This window comes from Amblyomma maculatum, chromosome 9, assembly GCF_055883805.1.
Source record: "Amblyomma maculatum isolate TAMU_Amacu chromosome 9, ASM5588380v1, whole genome shotgun sequence".
In the NCBI taxonomy this organism is placed as follows: domain Eukaryota; kingdom Metazoa; phylum Arthropoda; class Arachnida; order Ixodida; family Ixodidae; genus Amblyomma; species Amblyomma maculatum.
The window spans coordinates 93,929,094-93,949,189 of NC_139352.1; the positions used below are offsets into that span (position 1 = coordinate 93,929,094).

A 20,096-nucleotide genomic window follows, 5' to 3' on the forward strand; every position below is an offset into this window, starting at 1 on the left:
ACATTGTGAACAGGTGGAACATGGAGTATTTTTTTGCGGACGTTGCGGTTTAGAAGTTAGTAAACCCTTTCTACAATAGTATTTGTGAAAAGTTTCTGAATAAACATCGCTGAGAGGACTTTGGAAAAATATCTAATTGATGTCTCCAAAAAACATATCTGAGATGTCTTTGAAAAGGCGTCTTAGTATAGACGTGCTAAAGAAGTTTTCCAGGAAACTTCTTTCTGTCGACGTCTGTGAGACGTTTTGTTGTAGAACAAGATATTTGTAGCCTTCCAGAGCTGTTTAAAGAAGTTTATTAGACGTTATGTGTTTCGTGGGTATCGGGAAATGTAAATAATCTAGGGCTTCTGGCCAGAGTTTCTGGCCTAAACAAGGATGTCTCTTTAAGTAAGTAGTTCGACAAAAAGTGAGACGTTTATTGATGATGTCCAGAAACATCCAGTTCGAACGTAGCCTTTTAAAATCCTGCAAATAACAGCAATCGAGCACAGCAATAATTATCATCCTGCAAGAAAACGAGAACGGTGGAGCGCTATGTGTTTGAAAATATGAACAAAATTAGTACAACAAAAAGTACAAACAACGAGCAACAGCCACACAAATAATTTCAAGATAAATAACAATGGGCTGATCTGCGCAACAAAAAGCCAGACATCCGAAATATCGCCTGGCACCCCGTGGGCGCCAGATGGGCAACTTGATTTTATCTGTATTCGTTGTGTGTGTTTAAATTTGATGCCGCCACAGGCTTCTCATCATGAGAGTAATTCATCACGCTGATGACTCGCAGTGCGTCGAAGGAAGCATCTGCTACAAAGCGGTGATGAGGGATTCGACCTGATTTCGTCGACTGTTAATTCCAGCTTCAATGGCCATGCTGTAGAACAGGGACGATGCGTCAGACAGCAGCGTCTGCACGGTGTCGAACTCCCTGACTCTGCCGTCTTCCATCACAAGTATCCTGAAATCAGATGCATAAGCATGCAGTAAATGAATGGAAACGAATAACTGCTAAACGAAGAATTGTATAAGTTTTACTGGACGGACAAAAGTGAAGCGCCTATGCACAAATTTTGTGATAATGCAGAGTGAGTGATGATTGGAGAAGGTTAAAAACCGTGCCAATAAGGCGCTGACATAAACTTTACGCCAAGTAACGTGTTAAGAAAACAAGCATGCACTTCTACGCAAAGGCTTCCTCCCATTGTCGTAGCTGCGGAACAGTTTTCTTTTGTTTCCTTTCAACGATTTTGTTGCTGCGTTTTCTTTTTGCTTTCCAATTCGTTTAAATACATTCGCGCAACTGCAATTAGACTTCAATTCGCAATCAGCGTTCAGTGCTTGTATATAATTAGTGTAGAGATGGGAAAAAACTAATAGCTCTCGAGGATCACGTTATTTCTTTCATTACATCATTTCATTACAAGTACATCACGTTGGAAGCATTTACCTTTTACAGGCTAAAACAGACGCTTCGGCAAGTTGGTAATCCATTGAGGGTAAACAGCGCAAAGAAAACGAGGAGATAAGAAGTGCACAAACGAGCGCTGACTTTCAACTGATGCTTTATTGCTTGTGCCACGAAAATATATACTGGGAACAATCAACAAAAGAAAACGTAATGACACTGATATACATAGATACATAATATCTCCAGCTGCGGATGACAACAGCGGCGTCATTGCCTTGCGTTCAGAAACCTCAATTCCTTCGCTGTTAGAGCCACCAAAGCACTATTAACACAATCATCATCTACCCTCGCGATTTCAACGGATTCTAGAATGTCACGGATTAGATGATTGCGGTGTTTATCATTCGCGTATGTTCGAATTGTGGCGTGCAATTATCACAGTCCCTGCAGTGAATGCCGAGGTGCCTTTTCACTTCTTCTTGCACATTGTAGTGATGCTCTTTGAGGCGTTCATTGAGGCAACGTCCCGTCTGCCCGATATATTGTTTCCCGCAAGAAAGCGAAATGGAATAAACAACACCTTCCTTACAGGGCACAAATTGATTTTTGCGTCTAACTGTGCAACGTTGCGCAACTGACATCGCACAGCACACGGGCGATTGCCCTAGTGCTGTGCAATGTCAGTGCACTTTGAAGAACCCTACGTGGTCGAAATTTCCGGAGTCCTCCACTAGCCTGACTTGCTTTGGGACGTTAAACCCCACAAACCAAACCAAATCTTTCTTTCCAGTTTCACTCGCACCTTCCTCCCTTCCCTTACGGCGCAGTTGAGGTGTCCACAGAAACACATTGAGACAGTTTCCGCGCCTTTCCCTTCCTGTAAATCAATCAGCTTCCCTTACGGCGCGGTTCAGGTTTCCACAGGCCAAGTGTGACAGATACTGCGTCTTTCCCTTCCTGTGAACCATTTATTATTATTATTATTATTATTATTATTATTATTATTATTATTATTAATATTATATTTATTATTATTATTCATATTATTATTACTATTACTATTATTATTATTATTATTATTATTATTATTATTATTATTATTATTATTATTATTATTATTATTATTATTATTATTATTATTATTATTATTATTATTATTGAAAAGTTAGTGTTATAGAGGCTGTCACTGCAACGCTCGCAGCTTTCGCTCTAGCACTAGGTTCAGCCGTGTTAAAACGAGAGTGAGGTGTTCATTGGAGCGGTCAGCTCCTGGCCCTGATGGGGCTGGGATAGGTAGGTCACCACCGCATGACGCAGGGGCTATCCTGCCACCGAATGTTTATCTATTGTAGGCCATCATCCCCGCCTGGATGGTGCAGTTGTAAGACGCCCGACTACTGTGCCGGAGCACACGGGTTCGATCCCGACCACGGCGGCTGCGTTTCGATGGAGGCGAAACGAAGAGGCGTCCGTGGCTGTGCGATGTCAGCGCACGTTAAAGATCCCCAGGTGGTCGACATTACTCCGTAGACCTCCACTGCGGCTCCTCTTTCTCTCTATCCACTTTCGCTCCCACCTTCCTCCCTTCCCTTACCGCGTGGTGCAGGTGTGCACAGAAACAAGTGTGACAGATACTGCGCCGTTTCCTTCCTGTGAACCAATTAAAAAAATGTAGGCCGTCATTGCATCCGCTACCGCTTAGGTGGTAGATGACGACTGTGGCGGGGCGCGGTTTTCGCTCCCTCTTCTTTTTCTTCTATATTTTCTCTTCTGTCCGCACGAGGCAGCGGAGGTGGCTCAGCTACAGAGCCAGTAGCAGGCCCCTGCATTTTCTTTTCATTCTTCTTTCAATCGCAACAGAGTCGGGCTAGTTGGTATTGCATATCTAAATAACAGCGCTGGGAAAGAGACGAGACGAAGAACAAAGAAGCGCCTGTGTCTGTGTTTCTTCGTTCTTCTTGTTTCGTCTCGTTTCCAGCGCTGTTATTTTCATATACAATACCAGCTGGCCCGACACCTCACTCTCGTGAACCTCATTTGTTTTTTCTTCGGGCTCTGTTAATTGTTTTACCTGGGACCTTAACCTTCGCATCTCCCTCGCGGCCAGTGCGATCTGCCGGTCCCGGCCACTCTCCTTTTGCATCCCGAACAAAATAGTGCCACCTGATGTCCTTGCCATGTTTTGTGAGTTCGCACCTTCGACAGGATACGACGCCTGTGTCTGTGCTTCTCCGTTCTTTGTGTTTCGTCTCGTTCCCAGCACTGTATTTAGACATGTTAAAAACCCCGCCGTTTTTTCAGCATTGCAAACCAAAATTATTTGTCATAACGGCGGCTCATCAACTCCCTTTTGACGACCACATGGATGTCTTAGTAACCGCTGATTGAAAACTCCGTGTAATGATAGCTGCAATGTGCATGTGCATTCCCTGTCAGGACACTTTCGCAGTTTAACTCAGTTGCCGCGGAACGCAATGGCATGTGGAGTGTCGTAACTCAAGTAGAGCGCTATACTCAAGTGTGGATGCGAAACTCAGACGTGGCTGCGGATTAACTAAATGCCTTCACGACCACACGCACTATACATTGTCATACCAACAAACATATTTTGGCTTAACCTGGTTCCTGTCACTATTATGAAAGAACTCCTAGTTACCTAGCGTACCCATCACCTTGGCTGAGCCTCTAAGGCGCTCTAGTATTGATGGCGATGTCGCGAGCTTGATCCCCTGCCGTCATCAAACACATTTCTACAGCAGAGACACAAAAACTGTGATGTATTCGGGCCTTTATGCTCACCTTACGCAAAACTATATTCTATTACAGCGGTAGGGTGCTTCTCATAGTCGGGCCTCTGCACTGGCACATGAAAAGACATTATGATTAGTCATGTACCCTTTATAGTTTTTGTATATAACACAAGCCTTACAACATGACTAGAGAACCGTAACCCACATCAGATGACGAAGGTGAAGATCATCGAACGGTGATCATGGTAATCATCTGTGGGGGAAACCTACAGGCACTCCGTTTTTTGTCGGACCTGTACGACCTGCACGAGAAACTGTGACTTTCTAGCGTGGTTTTCGCCTACTCACAACTTTTGCCCTTTTGCTATTATTTCCTTCTCATCTTTGTATTCCTGTCTTCATTCGTTTTCTTCCAGTGCAGCATGGCACAGCGGTTGCTTTTCCCGCTTAACCAGTCAGCCTCAACTCATCTATTTGCGGCGATGACCCGGAGCAGGATCATCTATAATTGTTTCCTCTTTCCAGCCGCCTTTCCTCTTTCTTGTCTTCTCTGCCTCTTATGCTTTTCTTCACAATGAACGCATAGTGGTTTAAGTTCCAAGCTTACCGATCGTAGTCGAGGACTGTGTGAATGCGGTGGGCGATGGTGAACAGGGTGCACTTCGCGAACGCCCTCCTAAGCGCAGTCTGGATAAGGCGGTCTGTGTCGCCGTCCATCTGTGACGTAGCCTCGTCCAGGAGGAGGATCCTCGTTCCGCGAAGCAGAGCTCGGACCAGGCACACGAGCTGTCGCTGGCCTACACTGCGATGGAACGTCCAGAAGAGCATATGTATTACCTCAAACATAAAAATGTTTACTTGGTTCTGGAGTGCTCTTGCGAAAAAAACTTCATATCATCTAATGCCGCACACGCATTATCCCAATGTCATAAAACGTCTACCTTTTCATTCGTTTTGTACAATATCTGTATGACAATGTATACCATCTGAATTATATATTTAGGAAGATGTGTTATAAAACATACATGAGGTTGTCTCAATATGCCGTTCTTTTCCAGTAGATTATACTACGTTATGCGGTAACATGTGCAAGTACTAAACCCACAGGTGCTAGAGCAAGAGGTGCCAACACATGAGCGAGCAGAATATGCTTACATTTGTTTATTTATCCCTCCTTAATAGCACACCTAGGTCGTAAGCCCTGCTCAATCTCATTGAAAAATTGCAGAATTTCATAAGGTGGGTTTTACGATTGCTCCATATTCGTGCATGCCTCTGCATATAAGGAGTGCAAACCTATTGAAACACCTGCGGTATCATCGAACTAAGGAGTGTTTATGGATTACGATAGGACAAACGGAAGCTAACGTATGACAGTGTATGATAAGAAAACATAAGATTACTTCACTCAGCCTTTTTTTTTTTTCAGTAGGTTATACAAAGTTATATCTGGATGCACGGTTGATGAAATATTTGAAATTAGCTTCCCTTACATGGCTTGGAGCTGTAATGAGAAAAATAATCAGAAAGAAATGTCAAGCTTTGGTCAGTCCTCTATAATCCTTAGAAGCTGTTTTCAGCACTACGAAATACAAGGCTACCTAGCCCAGTGAGGAATATTCGCGCTATAATAGAGGACTACGCTCCAAAGCGTCTTTCCCCTACGCGCTATAAGAGAAAATGTTGCTCCTAATGCCACTCCGCCATTTAGAGGCCCAGAAATACTTAGGAGCGCAATTATCGCAGAGTGCACCCCGCCGAGGTGACACATTGTTTAAGGCACTCGATATACTGGACCCGACGATGTGGGATCGAATCCCGGCCGCGGTGGTCACTTTTTGATGGAGGTGAAAAGAAAATCGCCCGTGTGCTGCTCGATGTCAGCACACATTAAAGATCCCCAAATTTTCAGCATTTCAGGAGATTCAACTATGTCTTCTCTGATAGGCAGAGTCGCTTTGGAACGTTACACCCCATAAACCGAAACCAAGCCAACTTTTTTCGATTAAGTATGGTTCTGAATGTGTCACGTGCACTCCCCTTTCTTTTTTTTTTTTATGCTGAAAGAATCTCTAATATAATATAAATTAACATTGTTTTACGCCTGAAAGTTGTAAATGTTTTGTTCTAATATAATATAAGTTAACATAGTTTTACGCCTGAAAATGTTTTGTTGATGTCTACTACCAGTATCTTACACTATAAGGAATATACAAATTTAAAGAAAACGCAAATTACGGCACTAATTGCATTCAGTTTGCCGGGTGACACATGAATGCGTAATCATGTGTGAGGAATGGAGCATTTACTGTAGGTAGGGCTTCTGTTTAGGAAATATTTTAGCATGCAAGCTCAAAGCTCAAACGCACAGTCATGCTAACAATTTTTCGCTGGCTGCACAGTCATTCTTCTTGCTGTTGCTATCGAAATGTTATATATGAACAGCAATGCTGTTGCCACAAAAGGAGCTTAGAAAAGAGAATATACGATATTATTGTTGGGCTGATAGAGGGTACTAAGTCCTAATAAAACCTAACATCTGATTGCTTCAAGCTTTACTCAAATAGTGACTACTGCACTCCGTAGAACACTATACTGCATCTATTTTGTATATGCTGAACCACCAGTATACCAGTACTCCCAACGTATTAGCAGTACTCCACCAGTATCGCCAGATTACCAGTACTCCCCAACTAGCAGGAAAATATGGCTGAAGCGAATGTTCTCGGGAGACTGTGTAATATTAGCTGACAAAGGATATCAACATTGCTTCTCAAGCACTGGTTGATGGTAATGCGTGCTTGCTGTACAGGTGTTATCTGAACGTATTTTTCTGCCACCTTTATCCATAATCCCTCAATCCGTGCCCTCCTCGCTCACATCTACGCTTTAGCATACAGCCTTAAGCTACGACAATATGTGAAAGACCACTTGACATGGATATAAAAACGCTTTTAACCGAGCCCCGCGAACGGGGCCTCAGTCACTTGTAGTTGTAGCGTGTCCCACTCAAGACCCAGTGGTCAGGGGCTCGATTTCTACTTCCCTCTAGCTGTGGTTTTATCGCAATTCCAGTATCTTGAAGTTCCGCTCTTTCCGTGCCACAACAAAAGTTTTATTCCAAACCGGAGTTTTCTCCTTAGATCGCCGGTGCCATCTCTTCAATCTCCACGACGCAGCGGTATATTCCTCAGAACAAAAGTTTCGTAGACCACAGTTTGTAGCCAAAATAAAAAAGTGCTGTAATATTTTATAATATTGGTTACATTGTTCACAGACAAACGAAATTAAAGGAGTAAAAGTTTGCATTTACCGGTTTTGAGCGGGTTTTGGGGCTTCCTGTTGCAGGTTTTTTGTTTTTGATTTGCCAATACGACTGTGATAAACCACATTATCTATAGCGAAACAAGTGCACGCGATAAAGCATACAGCTCGTTCTGTTGAAGCGACGTCGTCGTAATGGAGAGTAGACAACCATGTGTTAGAAATAATAAGAACATAACTTCATATTGTTACGAGGCACGTCGAGATGTTAGGAGGCGATGGTACGTCGTAGCCGCAACAGTTCACCGTCAGGGACACACTCACTGGAGAACCAGACGTAGCTGCAGCGTCGTCTTTCTCCACTGGCCCAGCACTTCGTCATCGTCTCTTTCACTGCGTACCGTAACAATACCCCCCCCCCCCCCCCCGCGAAAGAAGCACGGCCCCAGTGCGTAGACTAAACAGGTGAGCGCGAGATATAAGGTTTGAGACGGGCGACATGCCCGACTTCTGGATGATGGTTTGCAGGAGAGTGGCGGTTCACAGGGATAATGTCGTACGTCACGTCGGTAAGTTGCCGCAAGACCTGGTAAGGGCCCACTAGCGGGGCAGAAATTTCTCGCACATGCCTACACGTCGAGCAGGGAGCCAGAGGAGTACGAGGGAGCCAGGAGGGTAGTATGCGTCACGGTGCTGGAGATCGTAACGGTGCTTTTGAGAACGCTGGGACGCACGAAGCCGGTCTCCAGCAATATGACGGGCGGCATCAGCGCAGGCGATGGCATCACAAGCGTAACTGCAGGAGGAATCGTCAAGAGGCAGTAAGGTGTCGAAAGGAAGTAGAGGGTCGTGGCCGAACAGTAGATAAAAGGTAGAGTATCCGGCGGTATCATGCCGGGAGGAGTTATAAGCGAATGTTATGAAAGGTAAAGAGATGTCCCAGTCACGGTGATGGTCAGAAACATACATTGACATCATATCGGTCAGGGTACGATTAAGGCGCTCGGAAAGACCGTTCGTTTGTGGATGGTAGGCCGTTGTGAAGTTGTTGCGCGTAGCGCATCAGCGCATGAGCGCAGATCATTAACAACTTTAGAAAGGAAGCAGTGACCGCGACCGGTGAGCAGTTGACGAGGAGCACCATGAAGCAAGATGACGTCATGCAAAATAAAGTCTGCAACGTCAGAGGCACAGCTGGTGGGGATAGCTCTGGTTATGGCATACCGGGTGGTGTAATCGGTCGCTACGGCAATCCATTTGTTCCCTGAAGCGGATGTGGGAAATGGCCCAAGTAGGTCGAGACCAACTCGAGAAAAGGGCCCAGTTGGAACTGCGAGTGGTTGCAGGGGTCCACTAGGGTGAAGAGACGGGGTCTTCCTGCACTGGCACAGCTCACAGGCGGCGACGTAGCGACGAACAGAGCGGTAGAGGCCAGGCCAGTAGAATCGCCGTTGAACATTGTCGTATGTGCGGGACACTCCTAGGTGCCCTGCTGTAGGAGCATCATGAAGGTGCGCAAGAACAGCAGAGCGTAGATGTGTCATGACAACAAGCAAAACGTCTACACCATCTGGGCGCACATTGCGTCGGTATAATGTGTTATTGAGCAGCACAAACATACTGATGGACGGATCGGTGCTGTCGTTGCGCAGGTGATCAATAATGGGGCGCAGGGAAGGATCACGACTCTGTTCGACGCCGATGTGCATCATGAAGGTGCGCAAGAACAGCAGAGCGTAGATGTGTCATGACAACAAGTAAAAGGTCTACACCATCTGGGCGCACAGTGCGTCGGTATAATGTGTTATTGAGCAGCACAAACATACTGATGGACGGATCGGTGCTGTCGTTGCGCAGGTGATCAATAATGGGGCGCAGGGAAGGATCACGACTCTGTTCGACGCCGATGTGGAGAAAGTTCGAAATGGACAAAACGCAGTCGTCAGCAGTATTGTCAGAAAGTTCAGGAGGGTCAACGGGGTGGCGGGACAAGCAGTCGGCGTCTTGATGTAGGCGGCCTGACTTGTACACAACAGTAAACGTGTATTCTTGTAATCGCAAGGCCCAGCGACCTAAGCGGCCAGTAGGGTCCTTAAGTGATGACAACCAACACAAGGCATGATGGTCCGTCACTACGCTGAAGGGCCGCCCAAACAAATAAGGGCGGAATTTAGTCAACGCCAAAACAAGTGCAAGGCATTCGCGCTCCGTAATGGAATAATTATGCTCGGACTGGGATAGAAGGCGGCTGGCATAGGCAATCACACGATAGTGGCCGTGCTGGCACTGGGCAAGGATGGCGCCAATATCATGTCCGCTAGCGTCGGTGCGCAGTTCTGTAGGCGCAGACGGGTCGAAGTGCGCCAGTACAGGGGGAGCGGTGAGCGCGGAAATGAGCGTTGTGAAGGCCTGAGCTTGTTCACGGCTCCACGAGAAATTCACGTTTTTCTGCAAAAGGGAGGTAAGGGGACGTGCTAGGTCAGTGAAGTTCCGAATGAAGCGACGGAAGTAGGAGCAGAGCACGAGAAAACTTCGCACATCACTTGTATTACGTGGTGTAGGGAACTCGCGGACTGCACGAACTTTATCAGGGTCGGGCTGCACACCATTTTCGTCAACCAAATGTCCCAGGATTTTGATCTGGCGGCGGCCGAAGCTGCATTTTTTTGCGTTGAGTTGAAGACCGGCGCGGCGAAAGACTGCCAGTATCGTAGAAAGCCGTTCAAGGTGACTTATGAACGTGGGAGAGAAAGCGACAACGTCATCTAAGTAACATAAGCACGTTGTCCACTTGAAGCCACGAAGAAGCGAGTCCGTCATGCGCTCGAAGGTCGCAGGAGCGTTACAGAGGCCAAATGGCATGACCTTGAATTGGTATAGTCCGTCAGGGGTGACAAATGGGGGTTTTCTCTCGATCCCGTTCGTCGACAGCTATTTGCCAGTAGCCGGAACGCATGTCGATCGAGGAAAAATAGCTGGCACCATGCAAGCAGTCGAGGCCGTCGTCAATTCTCGGGAGCGGATAAACGTCTTTTTTAGTGATCTGATTGAGGTGGCGGTAATCTACACAGAATCTCCAAGTTTGATCTTTCTTTTTGACTAAAACGACAGGAGACGCCCAGGGACTGCAGGAAGGCTCAATAATATTATTTGTCAACATCTTGTCGGCCTCCTTCTGTATCACGTGGCGCTCAGCAAGAGAGACTCCATAAGGCCTTCTGTGAATAGGGCTGGCATCACCAGTATTGATGCGATGGGTAACTACAGATGTCTAGGCCAAAGGTCGGTCCCCAAAATCAAAAATGTCGCTGTAGCTAAACAAAAGGTCGGAGAGAGCACTGGCTTGCTGAGGTGTCGAATCCGGTGCTATCATGGGAGTAAAAAAGGGGCGAACGAGAAGCTGATACGGGGGGTTCAGACAGAGGCACAGGCTTGAGGGCAGAAACTTCGCAGTCAGCCAACAGAAGCAAGTCAGCGAGTGCAATGCCTTGGGGCAAAACTTGGCCACAGCGGTTAAAGTTAAGGACGGGAAGATAGTTTCTGTTATCCGTGACGGTCAGGACAGTGTGAGGGAGTATGACGTTACGGTGGAGAACAACATCGGTGATTGGACAAGTGACGTATGTACCATCAGGAATAGCAGGAAACGGGGCCAAAGGAACATACATGGCAGCTTCGGGTGGTAGACGAACAAACTCGACGGAGCAGAGGCGTGGCTGGATATCTGTGCGGTCGGAGCAGAAAGGCAGGTCTAAGCGAAGGAGGCCACTTGAACAATTAATCAGGGAAGAGTGCGTTGTTAAAAAGTCGATGCCGAGGATCACATCGTGGGGGCAGCGGTCGATTACAGTGAAGAGCACAGGGGTACTTCGACCACAAATGCTCACGCGCGCAGTGCAAAGTCCCACGACGGCAGCGACGCCTCCATCGGCGACACGAACGGCTGATGAAGAGGCGGGTGTGACAACGTTTTTGAGTCGGCGGCGATACGAAGAGCTGAGGACGGAAATTTGGGCACCAGTGTCAATGAGGGCGGTAACAGGCAGACCATCTACACAGATATCTAGAAGATTGCGGCGATGAGCGAGGATCAGCAGAGGATTTTCGGGCCGGGTCGTCAATGCAGCTTCACCTCCGGGAGCTGCATTGATCAGTTTTCCGGGAGCGGGCCAGAGAAGTGAGGGGACGAGGAACGGTGAGGTAAGGGCGAGTGAGAATGGCGGGTGTGGGGAGACGGCGATCGGCTGGACATGCGCGGGGATGGCGGGTTAAGGTCACGAGAGGGCGTATCACGGAGAGAGGTTGGGTGTGGTCCGTAGGCGGTGCTGCGATCATGATAGTAGCGAGGTCGAGGTGGCGGAACCCAATGGCTGCGGCAATGGCGAGAAATGTGGCCGCCACGTGAGCAGTTGAAGCATATGGGTCGGTTGTCCAAGGTCCGCCATTCTTCTGGGTTGCGGTAGCGTCGGGTAGATTCGGGGTATCGCGTCGGGAAGGGCGCAGTCGGAGCCGCAGCAGCTGCCACCGGAACGGTGGGCTGGACATGGCTGTGCGGACGGCTGACCAGAGCTGAGGCTCACGCTCGCATTAAGGCCCACGTTCACGAATTCTTGGCGAACGGCAGCTTGGATCAGTGCTATAGTAGCATCTGCCGGCTGAGGTGTGAATGCGACGGGGGCCATTGCCTCCAGCTCTCTGCGAACGATTCTGATCAAGTTTGGCTCATGGGACGGCTGCTGCAGTGTTGGCAGATCTTTGCACGAGGACGTAGCAACTGTGTTTGGCAAGCTGTGGAAGCGGGGAGCAATACGACGATGTTTAGCTTGCTCAAACCGCCGGCATACCTCGAGGACGGAGTCGACCGTCGTACAATCTTTCCAAAATAGAAGGTTAAAAGCGTCGTCGGCAATGCCCTTTAAGATGTGGCCCACCTTGTCACAGTCGGGCATGGCGCTGTTCACTTTGCGGCATAGAGCTAGTACGTAGTCATGGTGAAATGCGCAACACATGCGACATAAAAGTAAGAGGGACACGTAACACGGGACGAGCGCAAACTACCAACTATTTATTGAAGGAAAAAGGGAACAAATTTATACTCTCGGCCACTCAAGCGTTCATAGCTCAATCGCTTACCACCCCTCCGCCATCAGAATTCATGAATGACATGGCTCAGCACGTATGACTGAACACCTTAAAACAAGGTTAACTAAAAATAACTGATAAGAACCTTAGCAAACGCAGTCAGTTGAAAGACTGACTGCGTTCGCTAAGGTTCTTATCAGTTATTTTTAGTTAACCTTGTTTTAAGGTGTTTAGCCATACGTGCTGAGCCATGTCATTCATGACTGACTGCGTTTGCTAAGGTTCTTATCAGTTATTTTTAGTTAACCTTGTTTTAAGGTGTTTAGCCATACGTGCTGAGCCATGTCATTCATGAATTCTGATGGCGGAGGGGTGGCAAGCGATTGAGCTATGAACGCTTGAGTGGCCGAGAGTTTAAATTTGTTCCCTTTTTCCTTCAATAAATAGTTGGTAGTTTGCGCTTGTCCCGTGCTACGTATCCCTCCTATTTTTGTGCCGTGTGTGTTGCGCATTTCACCATGACTACAGTAGACATTCACCAACTAGCCCGCCAACAGCTCCTGTTAGAGCTAGTACGTCTTGTATGTACGACAGATATGATTCGGTCGACGACTGTGCTCGCGATGCCAGGTCCTTTTTAGCGCCGAGCTCACGTCCGATCGGCTTGCCAAAGAGATCCCGAAGCTTCTCTTTGCACATGTCCCAGGATGTTAGATCTTCTTCGTGCGTCTCGAACCAGACGCGCGCCGTACCAGCCAGGTAGAAAATGACATTTGCAAGCATCAACGTTGCGTCCCATCGGTTGTGCTTACTGACTCGCTCGTACATAGCGAGCCAGTCTTCAACGTCGATGTCATCGGTGCCGCAAAAGGTTCCCGGATCACGAGGCTGCGCAACGACGACAGTGGGCGCTGGTTGTGCCGCTGTAGAGCTGTAGCTGCGTCGGACTGCATAGTGCTAGCACCAAGTTGGCGGCCACTACGGAGATCCAGCTTGTGGTATTGGTGTCTTACCCAGCACCTCCACCAAGATGTTACGAGGCACGTCGAGATGTTAGGAGGCGATGGTACGTCGTAGCTGCAACAGTTCACCGTCAGGGACACCCTCACAGGAGAACCAGACGTAGCTGCAGCGTCGTCTTTCTCCACTGGCCCAGCACTTCGTCATCGTCTCTTTCACTGCGTACCGTAACAATATCATCATTGTGAAGCAATTGTTTTCTCTGCCATTTTCAGGGTGGTGTCATGTCACGTTGCTGCCTATTTAGCATTCAGTTGTTAGTCAAGTTTCAGTCTAGTTTCCGTGAGAGATGGTTTGGTTTTATGGGGCGTAACGTCGCAAAGCGACCCAGGCTATGAAAGACGCCATAGTGGAGCGCTCCTTAACTTTCGACCACCGGGGGTTCTTTAACGTGCACTGACATCGCACATCACACGGGTGCCTTTGCTTTTCGTATCTATCGCAAGGCTACCGCCGCTCCCGAGAATCGATCCCGCATCCACGGACGCAGAATCAAGCGTCCTAACCACTGCACCACCGTAGCAGGGCAGTTTGCGAGAGAGATTTGAACCGAAGATATATATACCTCTAATTGTATGCCACTCATTTAAGCGCAAGTGTTCACTGATAAGTGAGGCAGCTAATTTAAAGAAACAGCGCTTCTTTGTGTTCGTGTTTGTGTTCATTCCGTGCGAATAGCTAGAGCTTTTCAAAATTACGCAGAGACAGCTACCGCGCCTTCTTTTATTGAGAAAGCAAACCAACTGAATTCATTTAGCCCTTTGCCTAACTCTATTCCACTTTTACTGTGCCTAAACTTCACGGAATGAGAAGGCCGTTAATTTCTGTGAGTCCGTAATACGTAGGCGCAATGTAAAGGAAGTATTGGCGTTTGTGATTGTCGAGACCAGATACCGGCTCACACGCACACAAAATGTATACGCACTTACAACTGCAATAGCGTTAGTCTCAAAGTGCCTGAAATGCCTGCATCAAATATCCCCCATGAATTCATTTTAAAGCATCGGCTGGTTATGGGACAAATTCATTCGCCAATCACGTGTACAGCCATCGCATACCGTGTATAGTTTGCTGCGATCAAGGGATATGAGTGCAACGTGTCCCTCGATCATGCTGTTTCTTTTTTTCCCCAACGAGTGGAACGATCCTTCAAACCTTTCGTTGAAGATCCCTTTGACCACAGAAACCCGTGTGGTTGCGTTGGCGTCTTCAATCCTTCCGCAGAAATCCAGATTTGTCCACAGTATCATGACGTCACAACCGGATCAACCCACGCGGAAATTTTAAGCACCTTACGATGCTCTTATTGAATACCCGAAACATAGGTTATGCCAAGTATGGACAGTGGATAACATTTCATCACTAATAGCAAACAAATTCGCCATTTTTCTCAAGTAGTTCACCCTTAAGAAAATCATTTTATCTGAAAAAATTAAAAGGCATTCAGATTTAAGATGGGTTTGGAACCCACAATTATCTTGTTGGGAGCCAGCATCGGTATCGACTAAGCAAAGCTCGGCTTTTTTTTTTCTTTCCTTTATTTTCGCAAGTATCCTGAAAACAAGAGATCACGATTAATTGCACGCCACAGCTAAGCTTCAGCTGTTCCATGTGAAGCTGATATACAGTTATTTTCAGGATGTAATTCAGAGGTCCTGCCAACAGTGTTGGATTAGTCTGCTCCCATCGAATAGACAAAAGGTTTTTGAACAAAATATGCACGTATACACCGTAGAGTGTTAAAGGCATTAGGCCTTAAACGCCTGCGTGTTTTCGACACACCGTGGAGCTCAAGACGCATAAACAAGTTAAATATGTATAGAGCGTATCTTTTTACCCTAGTGTTGAAACATATATCATTATAGTCTGGTGGGATTCTTTATGTATTGTTCGTAGTAGGACGTCCCAGTTACATCTCATGTCCCATTAACCTAAAAATAACGTGTTCCGCTGTCTCTGGTTGCTTACACTCGTTCGTTATCCCTGGGACAAATACATATTTATTTCTTCACGCCAGGTGTTGACACGCGTAGGCCATGCAAGGCCACCTTTTCAATCCAGCATGATTTGAGGGCTATCGCTCGAATGTGAACCAGCCCCCGACCATTTAACAAGGCTGGCGACCAAATTTGCAACTCTGCGACCTGAGTAAGCGCATTCTTCTCACTCTATTTGGAGGTTCCGTGCCGCAGCAGTTATCCGTGCGACGAACTCACCGTATGTTCTCCGTTCTAAGCTTTCCATTTCTTGTAGGGATGTGTGAAATTTGTTGCTGCTTTTTTTTTCGCGAGCGCTAGCAATAATAATGAGAAAGATGATTAGCTGGTAACGGATGGCTCGGCACTGTTTTCTTCGCACCAGTCGTTTAATATATATATATATATATATATATATAGCAAACAGCCCGCCTCAACATTGTCTTTGCCCACAAATTAATTTTCACAAAAGAATATCGGTGCAGCGTATCACTGCCGTTTATGGTTAGTGCGATTCCAGACCACTTGTCGCAAGAAAATGCCTTTTAAAATCGATGCGCAAGCGAGAGATGTCCCGCATTATCAAAGAACCGCGGAGGACTTATACTTCAGGTAACATTAATGCGGGCTTCTACGCAACAAAATCTCTCACTTTCTGACAACTATCGCCATGGTGATAAAAATATGGATCATGCTTTGCCATTAAAAGCCGCTCACATTTGCGGTGAGTCATGACGACCGAAAGCTCAATTTGCTCACAATTATCGGCGATCAATATCAAATAATGTTCTTCAAACGGCAGTGCATTTCTGGCCGTAATATGTCACAAAACAGATGCAAGTCCATAAGGAAAAACGAGAAGCTGAAGTATTTGTAGAGATCGACCATTTTGTGTGTCACATGCAGCCCTAAACGTGGTCAGCTCTCGTGCACCATCCCATCGAGGGGGCGAACATTATTACACAATTTCTCCTAAACCTCTTGGTACGCCTCCCTTTATTCCCCTGACTGCCTACCTCGTGGTGAGTGGGCAACGCTGTACCACATGGTTTGGGCGTGCCAAGTTACCCCTTCTCTAAGCTCACTCCCCCACCCCTGCATGGAGATTGGGAGGCCGCCCTCAGGACCTCTGCCCGGAGCGCCAGCAATGGCTGGATGGCTGGCTCGCCGTGCTGTTACTGCAGCCACGGCCAACGGGACCCTGGACTGCGCCCTCACTTTTGCGAGGATGGCTGGCAGAATCCAAAGATGCGGCAAGAGGTACGAGGACAGCGAGGCAGCCAGCTGCTGTGACTACCCTGGCCAGGAGACCCCTCAGCCAGACTGTCCCAGCGACTACCTGTAGCATCTCTGGCACATGCCTCCTGAGGCATGTGCCAGAGATACTAAAAGGCCTCCCAGCATGCCTTTTAGTGCACACCCCTCATCCGGTACTGTTGGAAGATGAATTTCCTCACAAAGAACATCGAGAGCCACGAGAGCTTCTGCTGCAAAAGGCTGACTTATCACTGTCTGATGATGGAACGAATCACTAAACCATGAGCGCAGCTCTCTTTGTCGATGACCCTTTTTCCCAGCTTTTCACCCCAGAAGAGCTGAGCACCAGGCCGGATGATATATTTCACCCGTTGGAAACCCGTGGCTTCCACGGCGGCACAAGGTATCGAACCTGGTACCTCCCGAAAGCGAGCTGGATGCTCTACCAAAACAAGCTCGGTGCTCTCGCTTCGTTCGGCCGTCACAAGGAAAGTGCTTGCGCCTCTCGTACTGTAGCACCAACCATGACCTACAACGCGCCGCGATCCGCGAAATCGGGACGGCTCATCTGTTCCCACATCTGTTGTTCCCGCGACATGCGTTGGACCCGCTGTGCAGACGGAATGTTCTTTTTTTATTTTTATTTTATGTTCACCTTCATTTCCTGATTCGGTTCGCCTTCGTTTGGCCCCTAAGTCAGCCTGGCAAGCACACGAACGAAATTAAGCATTTTGTATTCACCAATACATTTCATGGGACAAGCTTGCTGCGCATTGTGCAAAAAAGGCCAGCTGGCCGCCACTCGAACGTTTAGACTAGAATGCTATTAAATACAAGTTATCATAAATGAAAGTGCAGTAACGTCATGACATACGAAGGTTGAAAATCGCACGTCGCTACTATGAACTATCTGGCATTAAAAGAAATTAAAAACTTTAATTATTTAAAAAAAGAAATGAATGACTCGCATACTGACAAAGGTAAAAGAGACGCCAAAACAAGTTACTAAAACTTCAGCCTACCTGAGATTGCCCCCGCCATCCGTTACTTCGAGCAGCAGGCCTTTGGAGTCACTGGAGACCATCTTCGTGAGGTAGGACTGTTCCAGTGCCTGCCAGATCTCTTTGTCCGAGTGGGAATTAGTCGGATCCAGGTTCATTCGCAAAGTTCCTCGTACCAGGCTTGGGTCCTGGAAGTTGAACGGGGCTAGTGCTTCAAAGCATGCTTTAAACACGAAACACTGCGTCAGTGGACTAAGAATGCTTGTGCTAGGTGCGTAGTAGCCCTACTCAAAATATGCGTTGAAAAACTGTGATGAAATGTACAAAAACAGTTATAAACCATCTGACGCTCAGAGCTCACTAAATTTTTTCCTTTTTATTCTGGCGGGAAATTTAGACACGCACTTCCGAGATGAGCCTTGATTTAGTGGTTCTTTAAGGAAGCGCAACTCCATGTTGCGTTAAAATAAGATAAAATATGTCCTATTACACTATCTCGTCTGGCAGAATGACGGGCACGTTTCACTTTAATAATTTCGAAATAAGCCTTGAATACGAATTGAAAAAATATTCATGTTTTTAACCACACATATGGTAACACTATCTAAACTATGTTTGTTCTATACTAACTGTGCACAATATTTCAATGAAAAATTGTGCGTGTAATTTTACATTTTTTATTATACAAAATTTGGATTTGCCTCTTTGCGATGTGAACCCGTGTATGTGATGCAGGCTAATTATTTGGAATGCTTTATTTCTGCACAAGAAATACGAGCCCAGTTTATAAATATCATTATTAGAAACATTTATGCGTCAAATGAGCAACGAAACAAGGAGCGAAGTTCATAATAATATTTGGTTCACAGGAAGGGAAAGGCGCTGTATCTGTCACACTTGTGTCTGTGGACACCTGAACCGCGCCATAAGGGAAGGGAGGAAAGTGGGAATTAAAGTGAAAGGAGAGAAAGAGGAGCCATAGTGGAGGGCTACGTTTTGTTCTGCGAAATGACACTGGGAGGCAGGGAGGCAGTACCTGAAAGCCCAAACATACGCTTTGAATTTCGAAGTACCAGAGGCACATCCTCGCTGACGAAACTAATGACCCCGTTGCTCTAGTTGTGTTTAATACTGAGACCTTGAGTCGATCGCTTAATATTCATCGTGCAATTGTGATAATAGTGCTGGAGAATAAATAAATGGTGCCCCGTTTTGATATATCCTAGCTATAATGTTCAAAGCAGCAAGGAAGACAATGCTGAGAGGATATGACTCATTTTGATTCGTACATACACAAGTTTTTTTGTCGTTTTTCATTTGAAATAGACCTCATACGCATGAGGTTTAGGCGTTGCGAGCCCTCATTAGATCTTAGGTTTTCAGGAATAAGATGTACAAATTGGCTTGCTGTGGCATATTTCCATTGTTTCCGTTTCTTGATCTCTCTCACGTCGAGAAATTTTTTTGTGCGTTTGTAAATAAAACATTTTGCCTAATGATGAATGATATGCGAGATAGCAATTATCGAATGTTACTCATACGAAAAGCATGCCATCGGCTTGCAATACTTTATCACTTCATGATCTACGCAGCGTTCATAGTAATCTTTCTAGATTTTTTAAAACGAGATATAGGATACAAGAAGCGTTCCGAGCACTCATTGGACACGAAGGGAGAGCATAATTTTCTTAAGATGCTGCAATAAACAAATCGCGCACTTTGGTTTGGAAGAAAGTTTGTGGTGCATATTTCGGAGCAGTCGAACTGCACATCATATTCCATCCTGCCCACTTCTTGCACCGCGTCAGAGTTCCCACGTTTTCTTGTCCGAATATCCAGATGACTTCTTGTGATTCAGCATAGCATGCATCAGAAACTGTAAGGGATAACTGTTTCACTCTCACTTCAGGCAAGTAAAATCGAATAAACGTCAGGAGTACTGTACTGTTTCGTACGCACTGCACTTACGATCAATGACATACTTTGGCAGCTGCACACCATCCATACCCACCACCCCTCAATGACCACCATCATTAGTTATATGTGTTATGAGACTGATGATGAAAAGTATCCACTCAATTAGCGCACATAATGTCACAAACTCTCACAAAAAGCCGTGCCCGCGGATCGTTCAGCGTTTCTGTAAAAAAAAACATAAAGTTTAATTTTGATTACTCTGCATGTTTTCTTGCCATTTGGTTGCTGTCCTGTCTATACAGATTCAGACATATCATATTCAGAATAATGCTTGCTTTTGCAGTGATATCTGCGAGTAAGAACTGCTGTCAACAGCTTTGAGCCCGAAAACACAAAGGTACTTCATAGTAACGTC

At 46.4% G+C, this 20,096-nt stretch overlaps 1 protein-coding gene across 1 annotated transcript in view; it reads right to left on the minus strand.

The window, feature by feature from the left end:
• Positions 1–442: 442 nt before the first annotated feature.
• Positions 443–20,096, minus strand: part of LOC146179759 (ATP-binding cassette sub-family C member 3-like) — an 84,560-nt gene continuing 64,906 nt past the window's right edge. Inside the window, exons 19-21 of the mRNA XM_084579331.1 lie at positions 17,786–17,952; positions 4,772–4,966; positions 443–964 (exon numbers count right to left, since the gene is read on the minus strand). Coding sequence (XP_084435457.1) covers positions 814–964; positions 4,772–4,966; positions 17,786–17,952 — 513 coding nt within the window. The 3' untranslated portion in view covers positions 443–813. The remainder of the gene's footprint in view (positions 965–4,771; positions 4,967–17,785; positions 17,953–20,096) is intronic.